The following is an 18604-nucleotide window of genomic DNA, read 5'->3' as shown; positions in this document are numbered from 1 at the left end:
TAATGGCCTACCCCAGCCAAACCCGGATGACGCTGGGCCAATTGTGCCCTGCCCTATGGGACACAGCCTGGATTCTAACCAGGGGCTGGCCTCTTCCACTGAAGAGATGCAGTGCCTTGACCGCTGCGCCACTCGAGAGCCCAATGGAGTGACGTATAGACTTGCAGGGGATGGCTCTGGTGATATGTGGTGCTAAATGAACTGTTCCTGCATCGGTTTCAGAAATCTCATTCTAGAAAGTTGGAAGTTTTTAACATGATCGGAAACGCTGATCTAAGATCAGTGTTCGAGCGCGTTCAACGTTGCAAAGGAAATACCCAATGAAAACTGACTTCAAGCGTGCTTTTGCCCAATAGTTACATGCGACGGGAGGGTTATGTATTATATCCCGCCTACTTTAGTGTAAATAAACGCGATTAAGCTGCCAATCACTTTATAATGACGTATGAGTTAGCCAATGATATAACAAAACGGGTGGAGTCAAAGTTGATTGATAGGGCACTGCTGCAATGAAATCTCTAGTTTGCTCAACACGTAGACGTATATATAAGGTTTCTGCCACATTCTCTTCCTTTGTGATAATGTCGGCTGAATATGAAGACAGGTACAGTAAGGAACGCACATTTTTAGAACTGTATTGCATAAAATTCATCAAATTGTAATTTCTAAGAAAAAATATGTATTATCGTAACGCATACTATTTGAAAATGTATACCTATTTGACTTGTTAGATATCTGGCTAGCCTGTATGCTAACGTTATATGTAGGTAGGTTACGTTAACGTCAGCTATGTGTAAAGGTCCCTCAATTCGGCCTTTTTTAGGTAACGAGTTACTCGTAATATAACATCGATCGACAGCATTTTATTTTCTGCTGTGAAAGCGTACGAATTAAACTTGTATTTATGTTTGGAAAACCGCTGCGGAAAACGTTAGCCAATTTTCAGTACGATATGCTGCGGTGCCGGCTTCTCGGCAAGCACGTGAGTGACGAACTTGATTTGAGCCTGGTTTAGCCTAGGCCTTTCCGGAATAGGCGTACCTGTTGTGGCTTTTCTGTGTTGTAATGTGAATTTAGTGAGCCTCACTTCTGAAAATACGTCGATATATTTATTAATCGAAAGATCTTGGTCAGGTCCAGCAGGATGGCTCGAGCAAAGGGCGGGGGGTGGAAATGTCACGCACATGGTCGTAGTTACCGGCGTGACAATGGCAGGCCTTATTGTCCTGCTATTGCTAGTTTTGTTTGACATATTTATCACATCCCAAGTGGATAGGTATTGTGTTTAAAAAATGTTCGCGATTTGTTGACTTAATATTGATCTGGTTGCCAATTCACTCGGAGTGATCGACATTGGGCCTAGTTTGCTATCTAGCAGGCTAATGCTTAACATGTAGATTACCAGCGCATGTAAACCATAATTATTTTCAGAGATTACTTTCAATTGTAATATTACGTTAAGTCCGTTCTTGAACACATAAGTAATTTTAAACAAGTATTTTACACGTTCAGTCGTCGTTTACGCATGCTGCTAGCCGTCACTGGAATTCGGGCCTTGGTAAACGACCATCTTGAAATATCTGAAAAAGAAATGGCCGCCTTTCGACCATGGGCGTTTTTCCGGGAAATGCCTCCCGCCCACTCTCTACGTGTTCTACTCTACACAGTCTCCATTGTGCAATTCGTCCGTTTAGCAATACTTACAAAACTGTTATGAAACGGTTAACTGACTTTAGTGTAATCTTTTTTCTAGTAGAAATTACGTCTCCACCAGAAACAATTTCTCACTTGAACAGTATCGCCTGTCCAGTGTAGCCTATAAGTAACGATATTTGTCTTCAAGCTTAAAGGCAGCTTTACGTTAAAATGTGTAGGATTTTTTGCTGTTGTCCCTTATGGAATTTGCTAATGTCATATTTAAAATATATATTTTTTTCAGACCTCCCAGAGATAATGGCCCTGAGGGCATGGAGCCAGATGGGATCATTGAGGTGAGTAATGCTTCATTGTTACAGCTGCTAAATTGGATGGAAAAGAAAAGCGATTCAAGAGTGCCAATTCCAACTTGATGTGTTTTATCAGCTTAATTCGATGCTAAAACAGTAGGTCATCAAGTCGCACTGGATAAGTGTATGGTCATGTTTATATTCTACTTTCTACAGAGCAACTGGAATGAAATCGTGGACAGTTTTGATGAGATGAACTTGGGCGAGAAGCTGCTCAGGGGAATCTATGCCTATGGTTTTGAAAAACCCTCTGCTATCCAGCAGAGGGCTATCCTCCCTTGTATCAAGGGTGAGTATTCAACCACACTCACACTTCAGATGGTTGGGTCTAAATGTTATTAACCTTATGAGTGAGTTCAACTCTTAAGAAAGCATGAACTTGTCACCTTAAAGACCTCTAACATTCACTTAAGCCAAGGGAACTAAAGTCACTACTTCTGCTTTACTTAAAGCCCCCTGTCAACTGGGCAAGGCGGTGTCCTCTAATGGCACTGAGTCTTATATCTGCCAGGGGAAGAGCGAATGAGACCATATTCATCCCAGTCAACTCTGTTCAGTGAGGAATAGGCTGGTTCATGCTATGGGCACAGATGTAACGGCCAGTCAAATGTAGTGCATTTTTACTTTAATTTACAGAGAATTTAACTCTGAAAAACTGGTAGTGGGTGGTTCGTTATACTTAAATGTGTATGCTTGTTAGCTGACGTGCTAGTAAAAAGCATGTGTTCAAGTCATCGCAAAATAGCTGTGCTGTTAATGGTATAGTAAATGCAAACGGGGGGGGGGTTGTATAGTATGCCACTTTTTTATATATAACAAGCTGACATTGACAATCTCCCATCCTGCCTGTTCCCAGGTTATGATGTGATTGCACAGGCTCAGTCTGGTACTGGGAAGACTGCCACCTTCGCCATTTCCATTCTGCAGCAGATTGACATGGAGCTGAAGGGCACCCAAGCCCTGGTCCTGGCCCCCACCAGAGAGCTGGCTCAGCAGGTATGTCCTGGGGGGAATGGGCACGTTACTTGACAGAAATGTAACTAGATTACACTATAAGTAATGTCACACTATTCTAAACTCGTTGCCTCCTGTGTGTGGTAACCTAATGTTCCCTGTCAACTGGGCAAGGCGGTGTTCTCTAGTGGCACTGAGTCTTATATCTGCCAGGGGAAGAGTGAATGAGTCCATATTCATCCCAGTCAACTCTGTTCAGTGAGGAATAGGCTGGTTCATGCTATGGGCATAGATCTATAAAACCTGTACATTATAACAGTTTGTATAGCGTATAACAGAAATGTACTGGCCAAACCTGACATGTACAAGTCGACCAGGCCAAAGACTTTTCCCTGTAATGGGCTACACATGCTTCACAATACTCCGATGCCAGATGAATTGGGAATTAATTAACCTTGTCACTTAAACTGACATTCTTTCAAACCAATACCAACTCAGTTATTCTAGTTGCACCTCTGACACAAACATCACCGATCAGAACTCAAAACGATACCCCTCTAGCTAATGCTTTTTCTTTTTTTTTCTCCTTCCTCAATAGATCCAGAAGGTGATCCTGGCCCTGGGTGACTACATGGGAGCCTCCTGCCATGCCTGTATAGGAGGGACCAATGTCCGTAACGAGGTTACCAAGCTCCAGGCTGAGGCCCCTCACATAGTGGTGGGGACCCCTGGCCGTGTGTTTGATATGTTGAACCGCAAATACCTGGGTAAGTGCCGGGCTAGTGGTTGACCAAACGTTTAATTGACAATCGATGGGTTGAAGTTACACTTGGCGTGAGGCTTTACAATGTTTTATTTTGCGTGTGCTCAATTATCAGATGTAGCTTGTACAGTTTGAATTGGTGTTTATGCGTTTGAGTGTCCGGGTGTGGTTATAGAGCTGTATAGTGATGAAATCCATGCGTGTCAACTGACTCTGGAACCCCCTGAGTGTTCTAGTTCCGCCTGTCAGCGTTCTGTTGGCTGGTGTGTTCTAAACCTCAGGGCTCTGGAACTCGTGATCAGATTCCACACTGGCTGAATACAGCGCTCAATGATTCAGCACTTTTTGTTCTGAAGTAGTAGGGGGAAAATAATTTGGGATTTCATCCGTCTAATATTGCTAGTGGTGATATTACCAGTAAAGATGGAATTAAATTATTTGTATATGCATGTTTAATTAGTAGTTGCATCACTACGCCTTCCCTCCATCCAGCCTCCAAGAACATCAAGATGTTTGTGCTGGACGAGGCAGATGAGATGTTGAGTCGAGGGTTCAAGGACCAGATCTACGAGATCTTCCAGAAGCTCCCGACCAGCACGCAGGTACGTCAATCTGAGTAGTACCGACTTTAGCTTGAGACATTTGACAGATGTGTCTGTCGTTGACATTACTAGAAACATTTGTCATGGTTAATTGCTTAAGGGGAGTATGAACTTGATGCAGTGGTGGCGTTACACTGAAACTGTCCCACTCCCTATAGTATGGGGGTGCCAGAGATAACTCTCCTCCCAGCTTGTGTGCTGTGTCTGGAATGAAGGTCTTTGGTAGAGAATCTAGAATCTGCTCTCCACAGTGACTGGGCTCTCTGTCCCTCCTCACGACTTAATAGCAGTTTATAACTTATTCACTTGCTTCACAGCTGTCAGTTTACAACAAGTCACCACACTCAACCATACCTGTCACTCATGTGATTGAGGTTGGCATTGCCTCTTCCCTGAGGTTGAACTGTTGTAGACTGTTTGTGGTAATGTTGATTGACTTCAACATGCCTAACCTCCATGTGGTTGACCATTGCTCTCTGAAACGACACCCTATTCCCTCTAGTGACTAAAGTGAGTGCTCAATTTGGGGAATTGGATGCTACCAGGTAGTAGCTAGTGGAAGTAAGTAATGTAACATCTGTTAATTCTATCTAATGGCCTTTAACCTCTAACCCCTCCAGGTGGTGCTGCTGTCTGCCACCATGCCCCAGGATGTGCTGGAGGTCACCAAGAAGTTCATGCGTGAACCCATCCGCATCCTGGTCAAGAAGGAGGAGCTCACCCTGGAGGGTATCCGCCAGTTCTACATCAATGTTGAGAAAGAGGTGAGGGTTGCCCTTAGGCACAGATCTAGGATCAGTTGAAGGTGGGATTGTTATTTATTTAGATGTAGACCTTAGGTGAGTTTAGAGTAAGGCTTGGTTTGACTGCACCTACAGTCATTTGCTTCTCATTTTAATGATTGCGTTTACATGGTAAACGCATCTTCTGACAGCTGGTATGTGAACATTTGGTTAAACTTAATTAAGTGAACTCAAAGAAATTACCTTCTATTTAACTAGGCAAGTCAGTTAAGAACAAATATTTATTTCCAATGACGACCTAGTAACAGTGGGTTAACTGCGTTCAGGAGTAGAATGACACATTTTTACCTTGCCAGCTCTGGGATTCGGTCTTGTCTCTGAACCAAGGGTACAAAAGCCCCACTAAGTAGCATGTCATATTAGCTCATCACAGAACCATGGGCATGGTGTAAACCCTCACGGTCAACATTGACTTCTCTTGCCAGTAAGGTAAAGACTGTTTTATTAAACTTGTGCTTGTCAACTGATCCCAGAATCCCCTGGGGCTCCCTGTGGCCTGGGTTGGCCTTCTGTCAGCTGGTTGTTACTGGGCCTCAGGGCTCTGGGGGCATGATCTGACTGTCGCCCTGAAAACACACCCCTCTATTGGACAAATGCCCTGCAATGGTTATTGGCTCTTGGGCATTAGTTTTGATGATTTATAACTTCTCATGAGACTTGTAGTGATTAAAGGATAAGTTGAGTTGGCTTGCAGACTAAGGTAAAAGAAAGTTGAAATGTGTAAATTGAAAGTGAGAACTTTGGAGAGGGTTCACTCATAACTCCATATTGTGCATGAATATGGGTTTGCCTAATTGGTGCATCAATGCTATATTCCATTGCTTTGTCATCCCCCTGATCTGTTCCTCTGTCTCACCTGTTAGGAGTGGAAGCTGGACACCCTGTGTGACCTTTATGAAACCCTGACCATTACCCAGGCTGTGATCTTCATAAACACCAGGAGGAAGGTGGACTGGCTCACTGAGAAGATGCACGCCAGGGACTTCACCGTCTCTGCTCTGGTAAGAGACGATGAACTTGAATGCCTGTGGCCTTAAACTGCTTTGGGTAAGAGGCTAATGAGACTTTAAAGAAGTTGGATCATTGCATGTATAAACACTTCTCTTGAAGTGAACTTGGGCTACAGCATTGGTTTGAGAATTTATCTTGTCGGTCTCTGTATGTTCTTACTAGACCTGGTGGTATTTTGGCTTTTATTTTTAATCATCCCTGTAAATGAACTAGGGCTTTTGGTAGGTCATTGTAAATAATATTTAAATAAACATTTCTTAACTGACTTGCCTAGTGAGATTAAAGTGTAATCAAGTTGACTAAATGCTGCTCTGTCATGTGTCATTTTAGACTCCCTAGGGCTTCGAGTGTCTTGTTCAGTGTAAACATTCTAAGAATATTGTCCTAACAATTCTGCTCTGATTTTAAATAACATAGCTATGTCAATGTGAGGCTGCCCCATAGAAATTGCATAACTCCTTTTTATACATCTATGCTCTGCCCTCATATCCCCTGTCAACTGGGCAAGGCAGTGTCCTCTAATGGCACTGAGTCTTATATCTGCCAGGGGAAGAGAGAAGGAGTCCATATTCATCCCAGTCAACTCTGTTCAGTGAGGAATAGGCTGGTTCGTGCTATGGGCACAGTATTTGCATGTTGTGTAGTGGTTTGACGTTACCTCAAGTCCAACTCCTGTAATCATACAGTAATATTTTCTTCAATGTCCAAGTCTAGAATCTCATAGCCATAATTGGTGTAGTTTGTGGATTCATATCACCTCTATCTACCTGAAGTCTTTCCGCGAAACATAGTAATGGCTTACCATTCACCCTAAACTCTTTACTTTTATATTTTTTTAGATATACCTATGCTGTAGGAGCTAGGAACCCAAGCATTTAGCTACACCCACATAACCTATGCCTAATAAGATGTGTATATTATGTCCTCTTCCAGCATGGAGACATGGACCAGAAGGAGAGAGACCTGATCATGAGGGAGTTCCGCTCAGGCTCCAGTAGAGTTCTTATCACCACTGACCTGCTGGTAAGTCACTTCCTGCAATGACATCGAGCTCAAGTAGTTTCCCTGTTCCATGCGATGGTGTCTCACTATAATGGTTCCCCACCCACTTCCTGTTAATTTAAGTCCAGAGATAACTCTCCTCCCAGCTTGTGTGCTGTGTCTGGAATGAAGGTCTCTGGTAGAGAATCTAGAATCTGCTCTCCACAGTGACTGGGCTCACAGTCCCTACTCACAACTTATTAGCAGTTTACAACCTTTTGCTAATTTAACTTTCCTTGCTGTTGACTGACTCAAAATAGCAAGTATTGCACAATGTTTCCAGTGCTACCTATCCCTCTAGTCTAGATGGTATCATGGTATTGCTCAACGGTTGAATTAGTTGGCATGATCCTCCATTTCCATAGAATAGTTTGGCTTTCTCCTATGTCTATAAAGTAGTCTTTTACAGCGTTTGATTTTCAACCTTTTATACATCAGTATTACTGACTGGCCAACTGGGCCTATTTGTACTGTGACCTGTGTCCCAAATGCCATCAGCCTGTCTTTAGTCACCTTTTAACCTGGGACTGACTGTCCCCCATCTCTCTCCTTGTCCCCCAGGCCAGAGGTATTGATGTCCAGCAGGTGTCACTGGTCATCAACTATGACCTGCCCACCAACCGGGAGAACTACATCCACAGGTGAGACTAATACTATGACTCCCAGCATAAAGCGTTAGACTTTATTGTCCTTTGTGGAAATATGTCTGACTTCACACGTGGTTGACGTAAAAGCAAATTACATTGAAACCAGGTCAGCCATCTGTTTGACATGCTAAACTATGGCTGTATAATGATGAAATCCATGCGTGTCAACTGACTCTGGAACCCCCTGAGTGTTCTAGTTCCGCCTGTCAGCGTTCTGTTGGCTGGTGTGTTCTAAACCTCAGGGCTCTGGAACTCATGATCAGATTCCACACTGGCTGAATACAGCGTTATGTAGTTTGATACTAGTTGGTTGACATTGCGAATCCTTTCAGTGTTCCGTTGGGTTTCATTCAATGGTTTCACAAGATTTAACTAACGAATTGGGGGGGTGTAAATGGTTCATTGTTATGTAATAGCATGAACCTATAGCTCTTTTCCAGTGGCGAAAAGCACTTAACATTCAATTAAGGGTTATATCGACCTGCCACAGTTGCATTTGAACTACATGTCACCTTAGATGGAACCTAATGTCCAACGTAACCTCTGCTTCCTCTGTCAGGATTGGCCGAGGTGGTCGTTTCGGTCGTAAGGGCGTTGCCATCAACATGGTGACCGAGGAGGACAAGCGTACGCTGCGGGACATCGAGACGTTCTACAACACCACCGTCGAGGAGATGCCAATGAACGTGGCTGACCTCATCTAGTTTCTACATTCTAGAGGATTTCGTTCGGCCCCAGGTCCCCCCCCCTCCATATCCGTCCCAACCTCCCACTTCATCAAACACTGAACAAAAACGTCCCCCTGCCCCTTTAAATGAGGTTCCTTGGTCCCTACCACCTTTACCTGGGATACAATTAGATCCCTCCCCTGCAATCTGATCCTGTTTCACCATGATTCTGATCCTTGACCTAGTATTCTAACCCAACTCAAATTTCTCTTAACTGTGGGGGTGGTCTTTATGGCCCATTCCTTTAGTCTGCAGTTAAGCTTATTTGAGTCCTACCTAACCCCTCCCGTTGTCTTTCCAAAGTCAAAAATGTGTTCTGTTTTGATGGGTTCGTTTGTTTGTTTTTAAGCTCAACTCCCTGACATGATGGGTGCAATCGCGCTACTCAGACTGAAGTTTAGAATTGATAATGGTTGTTAAAGAAGAACCCATATAGTTAGAGGCCACATCATTCATTACTATAATGGCTTCTGTGCCCCCTCCCAACTCAACCCTGTCCTGACTATCCAAGTTATGGTTTTGATATATCCAGTCTATCCCCAATGGTGCAATTTAGTGGCATTTGTGTATGTTGGCGGGGGGGTGTGACTTGCTTTTATGCTGGCTCTGGCTGTCTGATTCTGCACCATACATACCCTATAATGCACAGTAGGCAATAGGGTGCCATTTTGGATGCACTGTTCTTACTATTGTAAAGTGTATCATTGATCTACAGTCAGTGGGTGTTTTGAGTTCTTCAGTAAGTGTGCAACAAACTATACCATGGACTTTTTGGTCTTGGAGATGTGTTATTACATTACCATTTGCCAGAATACAGCTTCTAAAGATTACAATGTATACTGAAATTGGTATCCAACCCTATTCTCTCAGTGGGTATTTAAAGGTTCGTTTAAGGGGCTTCAACAAATAAAAAAAATTGTATAGAAAAAAGCAGGAAAAAAAATCGCAATCATGAATGAGTATGAAATGTTTTCCTCTTGATGTCTGAGCTCTCTGCTGTGCTATTCTCTTGTTTATATTTCTGCTTTATCCTGTATAGTCCCAAGTTGTGAGGTAGCATTATTTTTTTGTTTGAAACCTGTTGCTTATTGGTGGGGCTGCATGGGAACTGACTGCTCACTGCAGAATAGGTTATGGAGGGGATTTACAATCCATACCCTGTTTCCAACTGTCACAAGAACCCTGCTGTGGGAGTTTCAAAAGGACAGGTCTTTATTTTTTTTTTGAAATCTGATTTGAAAGGGTGGTGTCACTTTTGTAACCTACCTCACCAAACTGTTGGGGGGGTCTTTACACGTAAAGGACCAAACTACAAATGATTGAGTATATAGAGATTAATATTATAACATGTTTTTTTTTTTTTTTCAACAGCTAAAAAAATATGGGCTGTCATTGGGTGGGAGGGATGGGTTGTCAGGGATGTGGGAATTTATTGATTTGTCAGTGCTATTTTTAAAATGTGATTATGAAAATTAACCTTTTTTGAGACAGAGGCCATGTATCAACTTTTCTACATTGGGTTCTGTATAGTATTTATTTTAATGGTCTTAAATAAAAGGTGGTTCTCCTTTTTAACAAGTTAAACATGGTTCAAGTTGCATTCATATCCACTTTCTCACATTGAGGTCATATACCAAACAACCTTATTTGATACTTTAAGTTGTACTTTAAAGTGGTGATGGTGGGTTACAATGTGCATTCATATCTAATTTCAGACATTTAGGTTAACCTTAGTATTTGCTTTAAATGGATGCTTTGGATATTGAGACCCTATATCAACTTCTCCCAGATTCAGATTAATTTGTGGAAACCATTCTTTCTGTCCAGTATGAAGCTTTTTTTGTGAGCCAGTGCTAATGCTCAACTCCTGACTGACTTTGTACTGGACACATATCAACTAGTTAATCCTACTCGAAGTAGATCAAGGGCCTCATTGTCAATCTATTTAATTGCTAGGCTTTTTGATGGGTGACGGTGGTTTACAAACAGGTACTTGACATTTTCCACCATAAATTGCCATTGTGGTTCAAGCGCATTCATATTCACTTTCACATTGGGACAGTTGAATGATTTATGGACAAGTACACCTAATGAAAGTGAGCCTTCCTAAAGAGTAAAGGTATGTAATTAGTGTATGCGAGTTGGAAATTAGTTTTTATCCAAGCAACCTGCTTTACACGCACATTTGGTTGGACAGGCTGGCACAGAATAAGCAATTTTCTAGGGGTGAAGTTCAGTGCTCAAGGGAATGGCAGTTTTTGGTGGGTTACAAAAATATAACTGTTTAAATTCGCCACCAGGGGGCAACAACCTAGTCGGATTACCGAACTTTAAAACTACTTTGAACTAATGGTATCTCTTTCTTGTGAATAGACCACTGCGATTTTGCCTTAACTCTGGTACTATCCTGTTCCGAAAGGTCAGACGAGGCTAACTACAAAATGACACATTGAATTGAGTAAATATTTATGAGGAAGGTCAAACGAGGCTGACTAAAACATGGCAACTTTAAGGAAGTAGATATGTTTCCAGTTGCTCGTGTCTAGTGATTAGACTTCATATTAACAGATCTAAACAGTGTAAAGCATTCACTTTATTGCTACATTTCAGTGATACCTGCATGGTACTGGAACTTTGCCATGATTCTTTGGTATTACTAGACCTATTGTCTTGAAGCAATTGGGCCCCCTGTGTAAACACAGCCTCTGTAACAGACGTCTTTAAGTAATTTCCCTGTGATATGTACATGGCACTTTACGAGTTGGGTTGATTTGTTGCAAGTGTGTCTGGTGAAAATGCATAGTAACAGATTGACATATTAGGCATCATTAACTTTTTCTAGGCTTACGTTTCCTGTCACAGTTGGCCAGTTTGTAGTGTGGGAAATAAAAGCATTGTAAAAAATACTTTCAGAAATCAAACCTTTAAAGTCAGATTTTTTTTTTTCAGATTAAGTGATTTATTGAGATGTATCAGTAGCTAATTTGCTCCAAGGGTGCAGTACTACTATGGCTGACCTAGTAAAACAACACATTTCACTGCAGCTATCCCGTGTGTGACAATTATACATTAAGAAAAAGGGGAAAGGAGATATCATATTGGCTACGGACTCAATCATTTTTTCACAGCCTGTCCTATATAAGAAGTCTGAGTTTACAGGTGTAGTTTTGCTTGATGACCACAAGATGTCGTTTTGTTAGATGTGAACAAGTCCAAGTCAGCAAAAGTTCATCAGAATGTGAAGCCTAGCTCTAGCTACACCAGTAAGACCCAATAAGCCATATGTATGTGCTGCTGGGTCTGTGAGTGTTTCTTTTGGAGAGGGAATGACTCGGTCCATTCAGAGACATGTTGATACTCACCAGCCATCCTTAAATGATCTTGCCGTTTTAATTGTTGGTATTTTGCAAGCCTGTTGGTTAGTTCATCTACCATCATCTCTCAACGTCCCTATGTAACCTAAATTATAGCAGCAGCTACTCAAGCCCAAAGGCATCTTTATTCAAGATTCCTCAACACACCAGGACGGACACACACACCATTTCCCTCCATCCCATCCCTTTACTCACTCCACCTCTTTCCCCATCCCAAACAAACAGGTCTGAGTGCTCCACTTCCCAAATCCCCTATACATTTACATTTGGTTGACACCTCATCACATGTTATGTTTCTGTATGTTATTATACGTATACACTCAGTCACAGTGTAGGTGGCCCAATGACTAACCCGAACCACTTTCACTGCTCTGGGTCTATCTGTCTGTAACCCCCAACTGCCACCTCCCTCTCCCCCCTGCTCGATTATGCAAGTGGGAGGTTCGTAAAGGGCCTGCCAAGGTCTTTCTGGGCTGTGACGGATGGCTGGGAGACTGAAGGCAATATTAGCATGAGAAGAGAGGGCCATTCAATGGGCCTGTCAGAGATGACTGAGGAACAACCCCCCTCCTTCCCTCCCTCTATGTCCTTCTCCATCAGCACCAAAAACACACCACCCTTCTCTTCTTCAGCCAGCTCCCTCTCTCCTCTGTCCTTTTTTCTAATTTTCCTCCTCCACTCCTTCAACTCTCTCCCTCTTATTCTCTCCTTTCTTTCTGTCGTGTTTTCTTTCTCTGACCCAATAATCTATCTTTCTTTCTTTTTTAACCCCATTTCTTAGTTGATTTCATCCCACTTAATTTCTGTTCGTTCTCATTTCCCCTCCTTTCCATCAAACCCAGTGTTATTGGGTGTGATTTCCATAGCATTTGATCCTCATTATTTGGTTTGGCGCAAATTAACTTGATAATAAAACCTCAGATAGGGTTTAGATATACCCTGCCCTGAGTGGGACTCAATGGCTATGATGCCATGCTACGCTTCTTAAATGCACATTGAGTGACTGACATCCACTCTGGTAAAGGGTGTCAGAGGAAAATATTATTTGATGACTGTAGGGGGTTAATATAAATAAATCATAAAGAGAAATGTAACTTTCAAGAATTACATATAGTGCCTTAAGAAATTATTCACAACCCTTGACTTATTCCACATTTTCTTGTGTTGTTACAGCCTGAATTCAAAATAGATTCAATATTTTTTTCCCCCTCTGGGTAAGTCTCTAAGAGCTTTACACACCGGGACTGTAAAATATTTGCACATTATTATTTTGAAAATTCCTCTTAGCTCTGTCAAGTTTGTTTTTGATAATTGCTAGACAGACATTTTCAAGTTTTATCATTGATTTTCAAGCCGATTTAAGTCAAACCTGTAACTAGGTCAAGGAACATTCAATGTCATCTTGTTAATTAAGCAACTCCAATGTATATTTGATATTGCGTTTTAGATTATTGTCCTGCTGAAAAGTGAATTTGTCTCCCAGTGTGTGTTGGCAGGCAGACTGAACCGGGTTTTCCTCTAGGATTTTGCCAGTGGTTAGCTCTATTCCGTTTATTTGTATCCTTAAAAACGTACTTGTCCTTGCTGATGACAAGTATACCCATAACATGATGCAACCACCACCATGCTTGAAAATATGAAGAGTGGTACTAGGTGATGTGTTGTGTTGAATTTGTCTCATACATAATGCTTTGTATTCAGGATTTAAAGTTAATTTCTTTGCCACATTTTTTGCAGTTTGACTTTAGTGCCTTATTGCAAACAGAATGCATGTTTTGCAATATTTGTATTATGTATAGGCTTACTTCTTTTCACTCTGTCATTTAGGTTAGCATTGTGGAGTAACTACAATGTTGTTGATCCATCTCCAGTTTTCTCCTATCACAGCCATTAAACTCTGTAACTGTTTTAATGTCACCACTGGCCTCATGGTGAAATTCCTGAACAGTTTCCTTCCTCTCCGGGCAACTAAATTAGGAAGGACACCTGTATCTTTGTAGTGACTGGGTGTATTGATACACTATCCAAAGTGTAATTAATAACTTCACCATGCTCAAAGGGATATTTAATGTCTGCTTTATTACCCAGCTACCAATAGGTGCCCTTCTTTATGAGGCATTGAAAAACCTCCCTGGCCTTTGTGATTGAATCTGTGTTTGAAATGCACTGCTTGACTGAAGGACCCTTACAGATAATTGTATGTGTGAGGTACAGAGATGAGGTAGTTATTCAAAAATCATGTTAAACACTATTATTGCTATTATTGTTAAGCACATTTTTACTCCTGAAGTTATTTGAGCTTGCCATAACAAAGGGAGAGAATACTTATTGACCCAACACATTTCAGATGTTCATTTTTTATTAATTTGTCAAAAATTTCGAAAAACATCATTCCACTTTGACATTATGAGGTATTGTGTGTAGGCCAGTGACACGAATTCAGGCTGTAACACAATAACTGTGGAAAAAGTCAAGGGATGTGAATGCTTTCTGAAGGCGCTGTATATCCCAAAACACTTGTGAGAATGACTCACTTTTAATAAAGTACTATAATAAATGTTTTGATATCCACGGTAAAAATAAATATTTCTGGGCTGTTGATACGTGATTATCAGCCTCTTATCGCAGTGTGGTAAAGCCATATTGATTTATTTGAATCCCCAACAAATCACCAAATTGCCCCTGATCGCCCTAATCGCGCATTATCCGAGGTGCGAAAACCTCTCACTATCCCTCCCTCGGCGTTAACATATTAGTAATGACGTGCTAGATTCGACACTCCACACTGGCTAAACGCGTTCCTTATTCTATTCACCGTTACCCTCCCGTCGCGCTGCGCATTGTCATGTATAAATGTGCTGCTAATTTGTCACCAATGCAAACGCGGCAACAGTAGTCGGGGAGCGAACAGCAGTGCGGTAGATTACCGCTACGGTCTAGAATCATCAACAGTAGGCTTCAGCGGATATCAACGTCATGTATCGCCCATCAACACCTGCTTTGAGGGTGGCAGATGCGTCTCAACACGCACTGAGAGAGAGAGAGAGAGAGAGAGAGAGAGAGAGAAGCAGAGGTGTGAGGATAATTATATGTAATGACCCCGAAACTGTCACATGGACAAGAAAGGAGGAATGATTTATACAATAACACCAGACTAATCCCCCTACATTGTCTCTATTGACAAATTTGATATTATACATCCACTTTGGTTTTGTTGTAGTTTGTTGTATGTTGTTTTTGAAAGTTCCTGAATAATTATCTACAAATAGGATAGGTTACAGGGTGTTGTTATATAGGCATGTAGGCTACTGCAAGTATAGACATGAGTTTCAAGAGTGTTTAACATCATTAAAGGAAAGGTTAACCTATTTTATTTTATTTATTTCACCTTTATTTAACCAGGTAGGCTAGTTGAGAACAAGTTCTCATTTACAACTGCGACCTGGCCAAGATAAAGCATAGCAGTGTGAACAGACAACAACACAGAGTTACACATGGAGTAAACAATAAACAAGTCAATAACACAGTAGAAAAAAAGAGTCTATATACATTGTGTGCAAAAGGCATGAGGAGGTAGGCGAATAATTACAATTTTGCAGATTAACACTGGAGTGATAAATTATCAGATGGTCATGTGCAGGTAGAGATACTGGTGTGCAAAAGAGCAGAAAGGTAAATAAATATAAACAGTATGGGGATGAGGTAGGTAAATTGGGTGGGCTATTTACCGATGGACTATGTACAGCTGCAGCGATCGGTTAGCTGCTCAGATAGCAGATGTTTAAAGTTGGTGAGGGAGATAAAAGTCTCCAACTTCAGCGATTTTTGCAATTCGTTCCAGTCACAGGCAGCAGAGAACTGGAAGAAAAGGCGGCCAAATGGGGTGTTGGCTTTAGGGATGATCAGTGAGATACACCTACTGGAGCGCGTGCTACGGGTGGGTGTTGCTATCTCAGTGAACTGAGATAAGGCGGCGCTTTACCTAGCATGGACTTGTAGATGACCTGGAGCCAGTGGGTCTGGCGACGAATATGTAGCGAGGGCCAGCCGACTACAGCATACAGGTCGCAGTGGTGGGTGGTATAAGGTGCTTTAGTAACAAAACGGATGGCACTGTGATAAACTGCATCCAGTTTGCTGAGTAGAGTATTGGAAGCTATTTTCTAGATGACATCGCCGAAGTCGAGGATCGGTAGGATAGTCAGTTTTACTAGGGTAAGTTTGGCGGCGTGAGTGAAGGAGGCTTTGTTGCGGAATAGAAAGCCGACTCTAGATTTGATTTTAGATTGGAGATGTTTTATATGAGTCTGGAAGGAGAGGTTACAGTCTAGCCAGACACCTAGGTACTTATAGATGTCCACATATTCTAGGTCGGAACCATCCAGGGTGGTGATGCTAGTCGGGCGTGCGGGTGTAGACAGCGAACGGTTGAAAAGCATGCATTTGGTTTTACTAGAGTTTAAGAGCAGTTGGAGGGCACCGAAGGAGTGTTGTATGGCATTGAAGCTCATTTGGAGGTTAGATAGCACAGTGTCCAAGGAAGGGCCAGAAGTATACAGAATGGTGTCATATTTTAGCCTTAGGCATATGTGAACATTAGTAGACTACAAACCCAAGTAACATTATAGACTACAAACCACTAACACAGTGTTTCTTAAAGTATGGGTCGCGACCCACCATGCAACGTAAATGTATAATTATTTCATTAATTGAATTAATTTGGCCAAGTGGAACTGGGCTCTCGGTTCAGTGCGCTCTCTGCTTATCAGCGGTCTCTGCTCAGTTTGGAGAAGAGGTTGTAGAGGGAGATGCCCATGTGCTTCGCGGTTTACCGGATCTTTTTTCTGCAGTGTTCTTGAAGATCACTCCGCGACCCACACGCTGCAGCGCTGTGGTTCAAACCACTGACTTGTTATTCCCGCTCACCATCACTCAACGCAGTCATGAAATGGACTCCTGCTAGCCACAATTTCTGACTGAGCTCAATCGTCATGAAATGCATATACAGTGATGACTTTTTGTCTCTTTCATACAAACTTTGGGAAATAACTAGTTGCGCCCACAATGTTTTTTTTGTGTGGGGAAGTGCTTAATAATGAGTTTCTCAAAACGAACAAATTAATAAAACGACACGTCCAGGCACAAACATCCAGACACAACATGACGGTAAACTCAGGGAGTTATTTCAGAACAGGGCAGAATGCTTCAGGAAACTGCTTCGAAAGTGGAAAAGTAAGTCAACTAACAAGGCATTGTTGTAATTTTATAACGGGTGATGATAAGCAGAAATAAGGGAGTACTATCTCTCATAGTAGTAGATGTGAGTGTTTCTTTCAAGCAATCCCCTGGCCTTGTAATGTTACACAACTATTTGCTAACGATACCCAAAGCAAGCTAACTAGCTACTGATAAGAAACAGTACAGATGAAAAATTCAGGCCTACTGTACATTTTACTGTAGAAAGTATATTTGAAAACAAGTCTAGGTTAGAACTGTTGCTGTTACAAGTAATCATTTTTATTCTGAACTGGAATAAACTGCAAGATGCTTTTTGAGACGAACACTTGCACAGTTCTGATTTGCTGATCTGCAGCAGGAAGCAGTCTCCTGCCTGACTGAGAAAGCAGTAAGATGTTCAGACCCAGTTTGGCACCTCATACCTATGCAAGTCAGGGTTCTCAAGTACAGAAACGGTGTCAATGCTGAGCATCACCTCAGTGTTGCACTGTCAAAAACTGAACCCAGAATAGACATGCTTGTTGAAAACTTCAACCAGCCACACACCTCTGATTAGGACTGTGTGTATGTGTGTGTTTTCTGGTCTACATCTGTGTGATGTGATCAATCCGTTTATTCCAGTTCAGAATTAAATGTATTTATTGTATTTTAACAGCAACAGTTCCAACCTACACAGGTATGTAAGAGTGTTTTTAATGGGGAAAAATAAACATGAAAATAATTCTGGATTATTTCATTGTTATTTGTTTTTGTCTATATTGCATTTTTTTTAGGCCTAAGGGCAATGAAATATACCTATATTTACGTATAGTTGCATATTTTCCTAAGCTTGGGTCCCAGGAAAACACAACATTTCTAATTTGGGTCCCAGGCTGAAACAGTTTAAGAACCCCTGCACTAACACCATGAAAGAAATCTTATACCTATACCAAAGAGATTATGTTTTAAGTAAAAAAAAAAACGTATATTATGTAGCCCACATAAGGTAATGTTATGACTATAACTACTGTTCCCTGAAAGAGGGAAACGAGGTACAACACAACTGGGTGATTCTCATGGAACCATGATGCATCTAAAATCAGCTATCATTCTGAGAACTAAGACTTCTAGTTTTTGGCCGTGTCTTTTTAAAAATAGATTTTAGCCGAAAAGTTGTGCATTTCACCCCAAATTCTCATATCCGAAATGCGTTCGGATTAAATTATTGGGTAATTTTATAAAATGTTACTTTAGAAAAACCTAACTTATTTGAATAAAAAACAAAATATTGTAACGACCCTGGGTTTATCCACAAGAGCATGCTTTTGCGGCACAGTCGATAGCGCGCCGGACCTCGGGCTCGAAGGTCGAGGGTTCGAGACCTGCTCCCTGCTGTTTCATTACAATATGTTTCTGTAGTTTGTATATAAATTATACAAATTGTATACTAGTTGAAGT

At 41.6% G+C, this 18604-nt stretch overlaps 1 protein-coding gene and 3 non-coding genes across 4 annotated transcripts; all 4 read left to right on the top strand.

Moving 5' to 3' along the window:
• The first annotated feature begins 509 nt into the window (after nt 1-509).
• LOC139378834 (eukaryotic initiation factor 4A-I-like) lies at nt 510-13846 on the top strand. Its single transcript, XM_071121372.1, has 11 exons — nt 510-604; nt 1940-1991; nt 2163-2295; nt 2863-3002; nt 3559-3727; nt 4216-4325; nt 4946-5089; nt 5992-6129; nt 7073-7162; nt 7742-7821; nt 8387-13846. Exons 1-11 carry the CDS (start codon nt 510-512, stop codon nt 8529-8531), a joined length of 1296 nt encoding a protein of 431 aa, XP_070977473.1. The 3' UTR covers nt 8532-13846.
• Nucleotides 3903-4045, top strand: LOC139379681 (small nucleolar RNA SNORD10). Its single transcript, XR_011628422.1, has one exon. It is a non-coding gene; the product is annotated as a small nucleolar RNA SNORD10 (small nucleolar RNA).
• Nucleotides 5567-5702, top strand: LOC139379682 (small nucleolar RNA SNORD10). The gene has a single exon (XR_011628423.1). It is a non-coding gene; the product is annotated as a small nucleolar RNA SNORD10 (small nucleolar RNA).
• On the top strand, nt 7968-8110 carry LOC139379680 (small nucleolar RNA SNORD10). The gene has a single exon (XR_011628421.1). It is a non-coding gene; the product is annotated as a small nucleolar RNA SNORD10 (small nucleolar RNA).
• Nucleotides 13847-18604: the final 4758 nt, after the last annotated feature.

Source organism: Oncorhynchus clarkii, chromosome 21, assembly GCF_045791955.1.
Source record: "Oncorhynchus clarkii lewisi isolate Uvic-CL-2024 chromosome 21, UVic_Ocla_1.0, whole genome shotgun sequence".
NCBI classification, from domain to species: Eukaryota; Metazoa; Chordata; class Actinopteri; order Salmoniformes; family Salmonidae; genus Oncorhynchus; species Oncorhynchus clarkii.
Note: the sequence above shows the minus strand (reverse complement) of the source record. Positions and strands in the feature narration are given on the sequence as shown.

What these genes read in the sequence shown, in the direction of transcription:
- LOC139378834 (XM_071121372.1), top strand. Translation starts at nt 510, where the DNA reads ATGAAATCTCTAGTTTGCTCAACACGTAGACGTATATATAAGGTTTCT. An exon ending in GTTGAACCGCAAATACCTGG is followed by an intron (nt 3,728 to 4,215) that starts GTAAGTGCCGGG and finishes CCCTCCATCCAG; the next exon opens with CCTCCAAGAACATCAAGATG. An exon ending in CGGGAGAACTACATCCACAG is followed by an intron (nt 7,822 to 8,386) that starts GTGAGACTAATA and finishes TTCCTCTGTCAG; the next exon opens with GATTGGCCGAGGTGGTCGTT.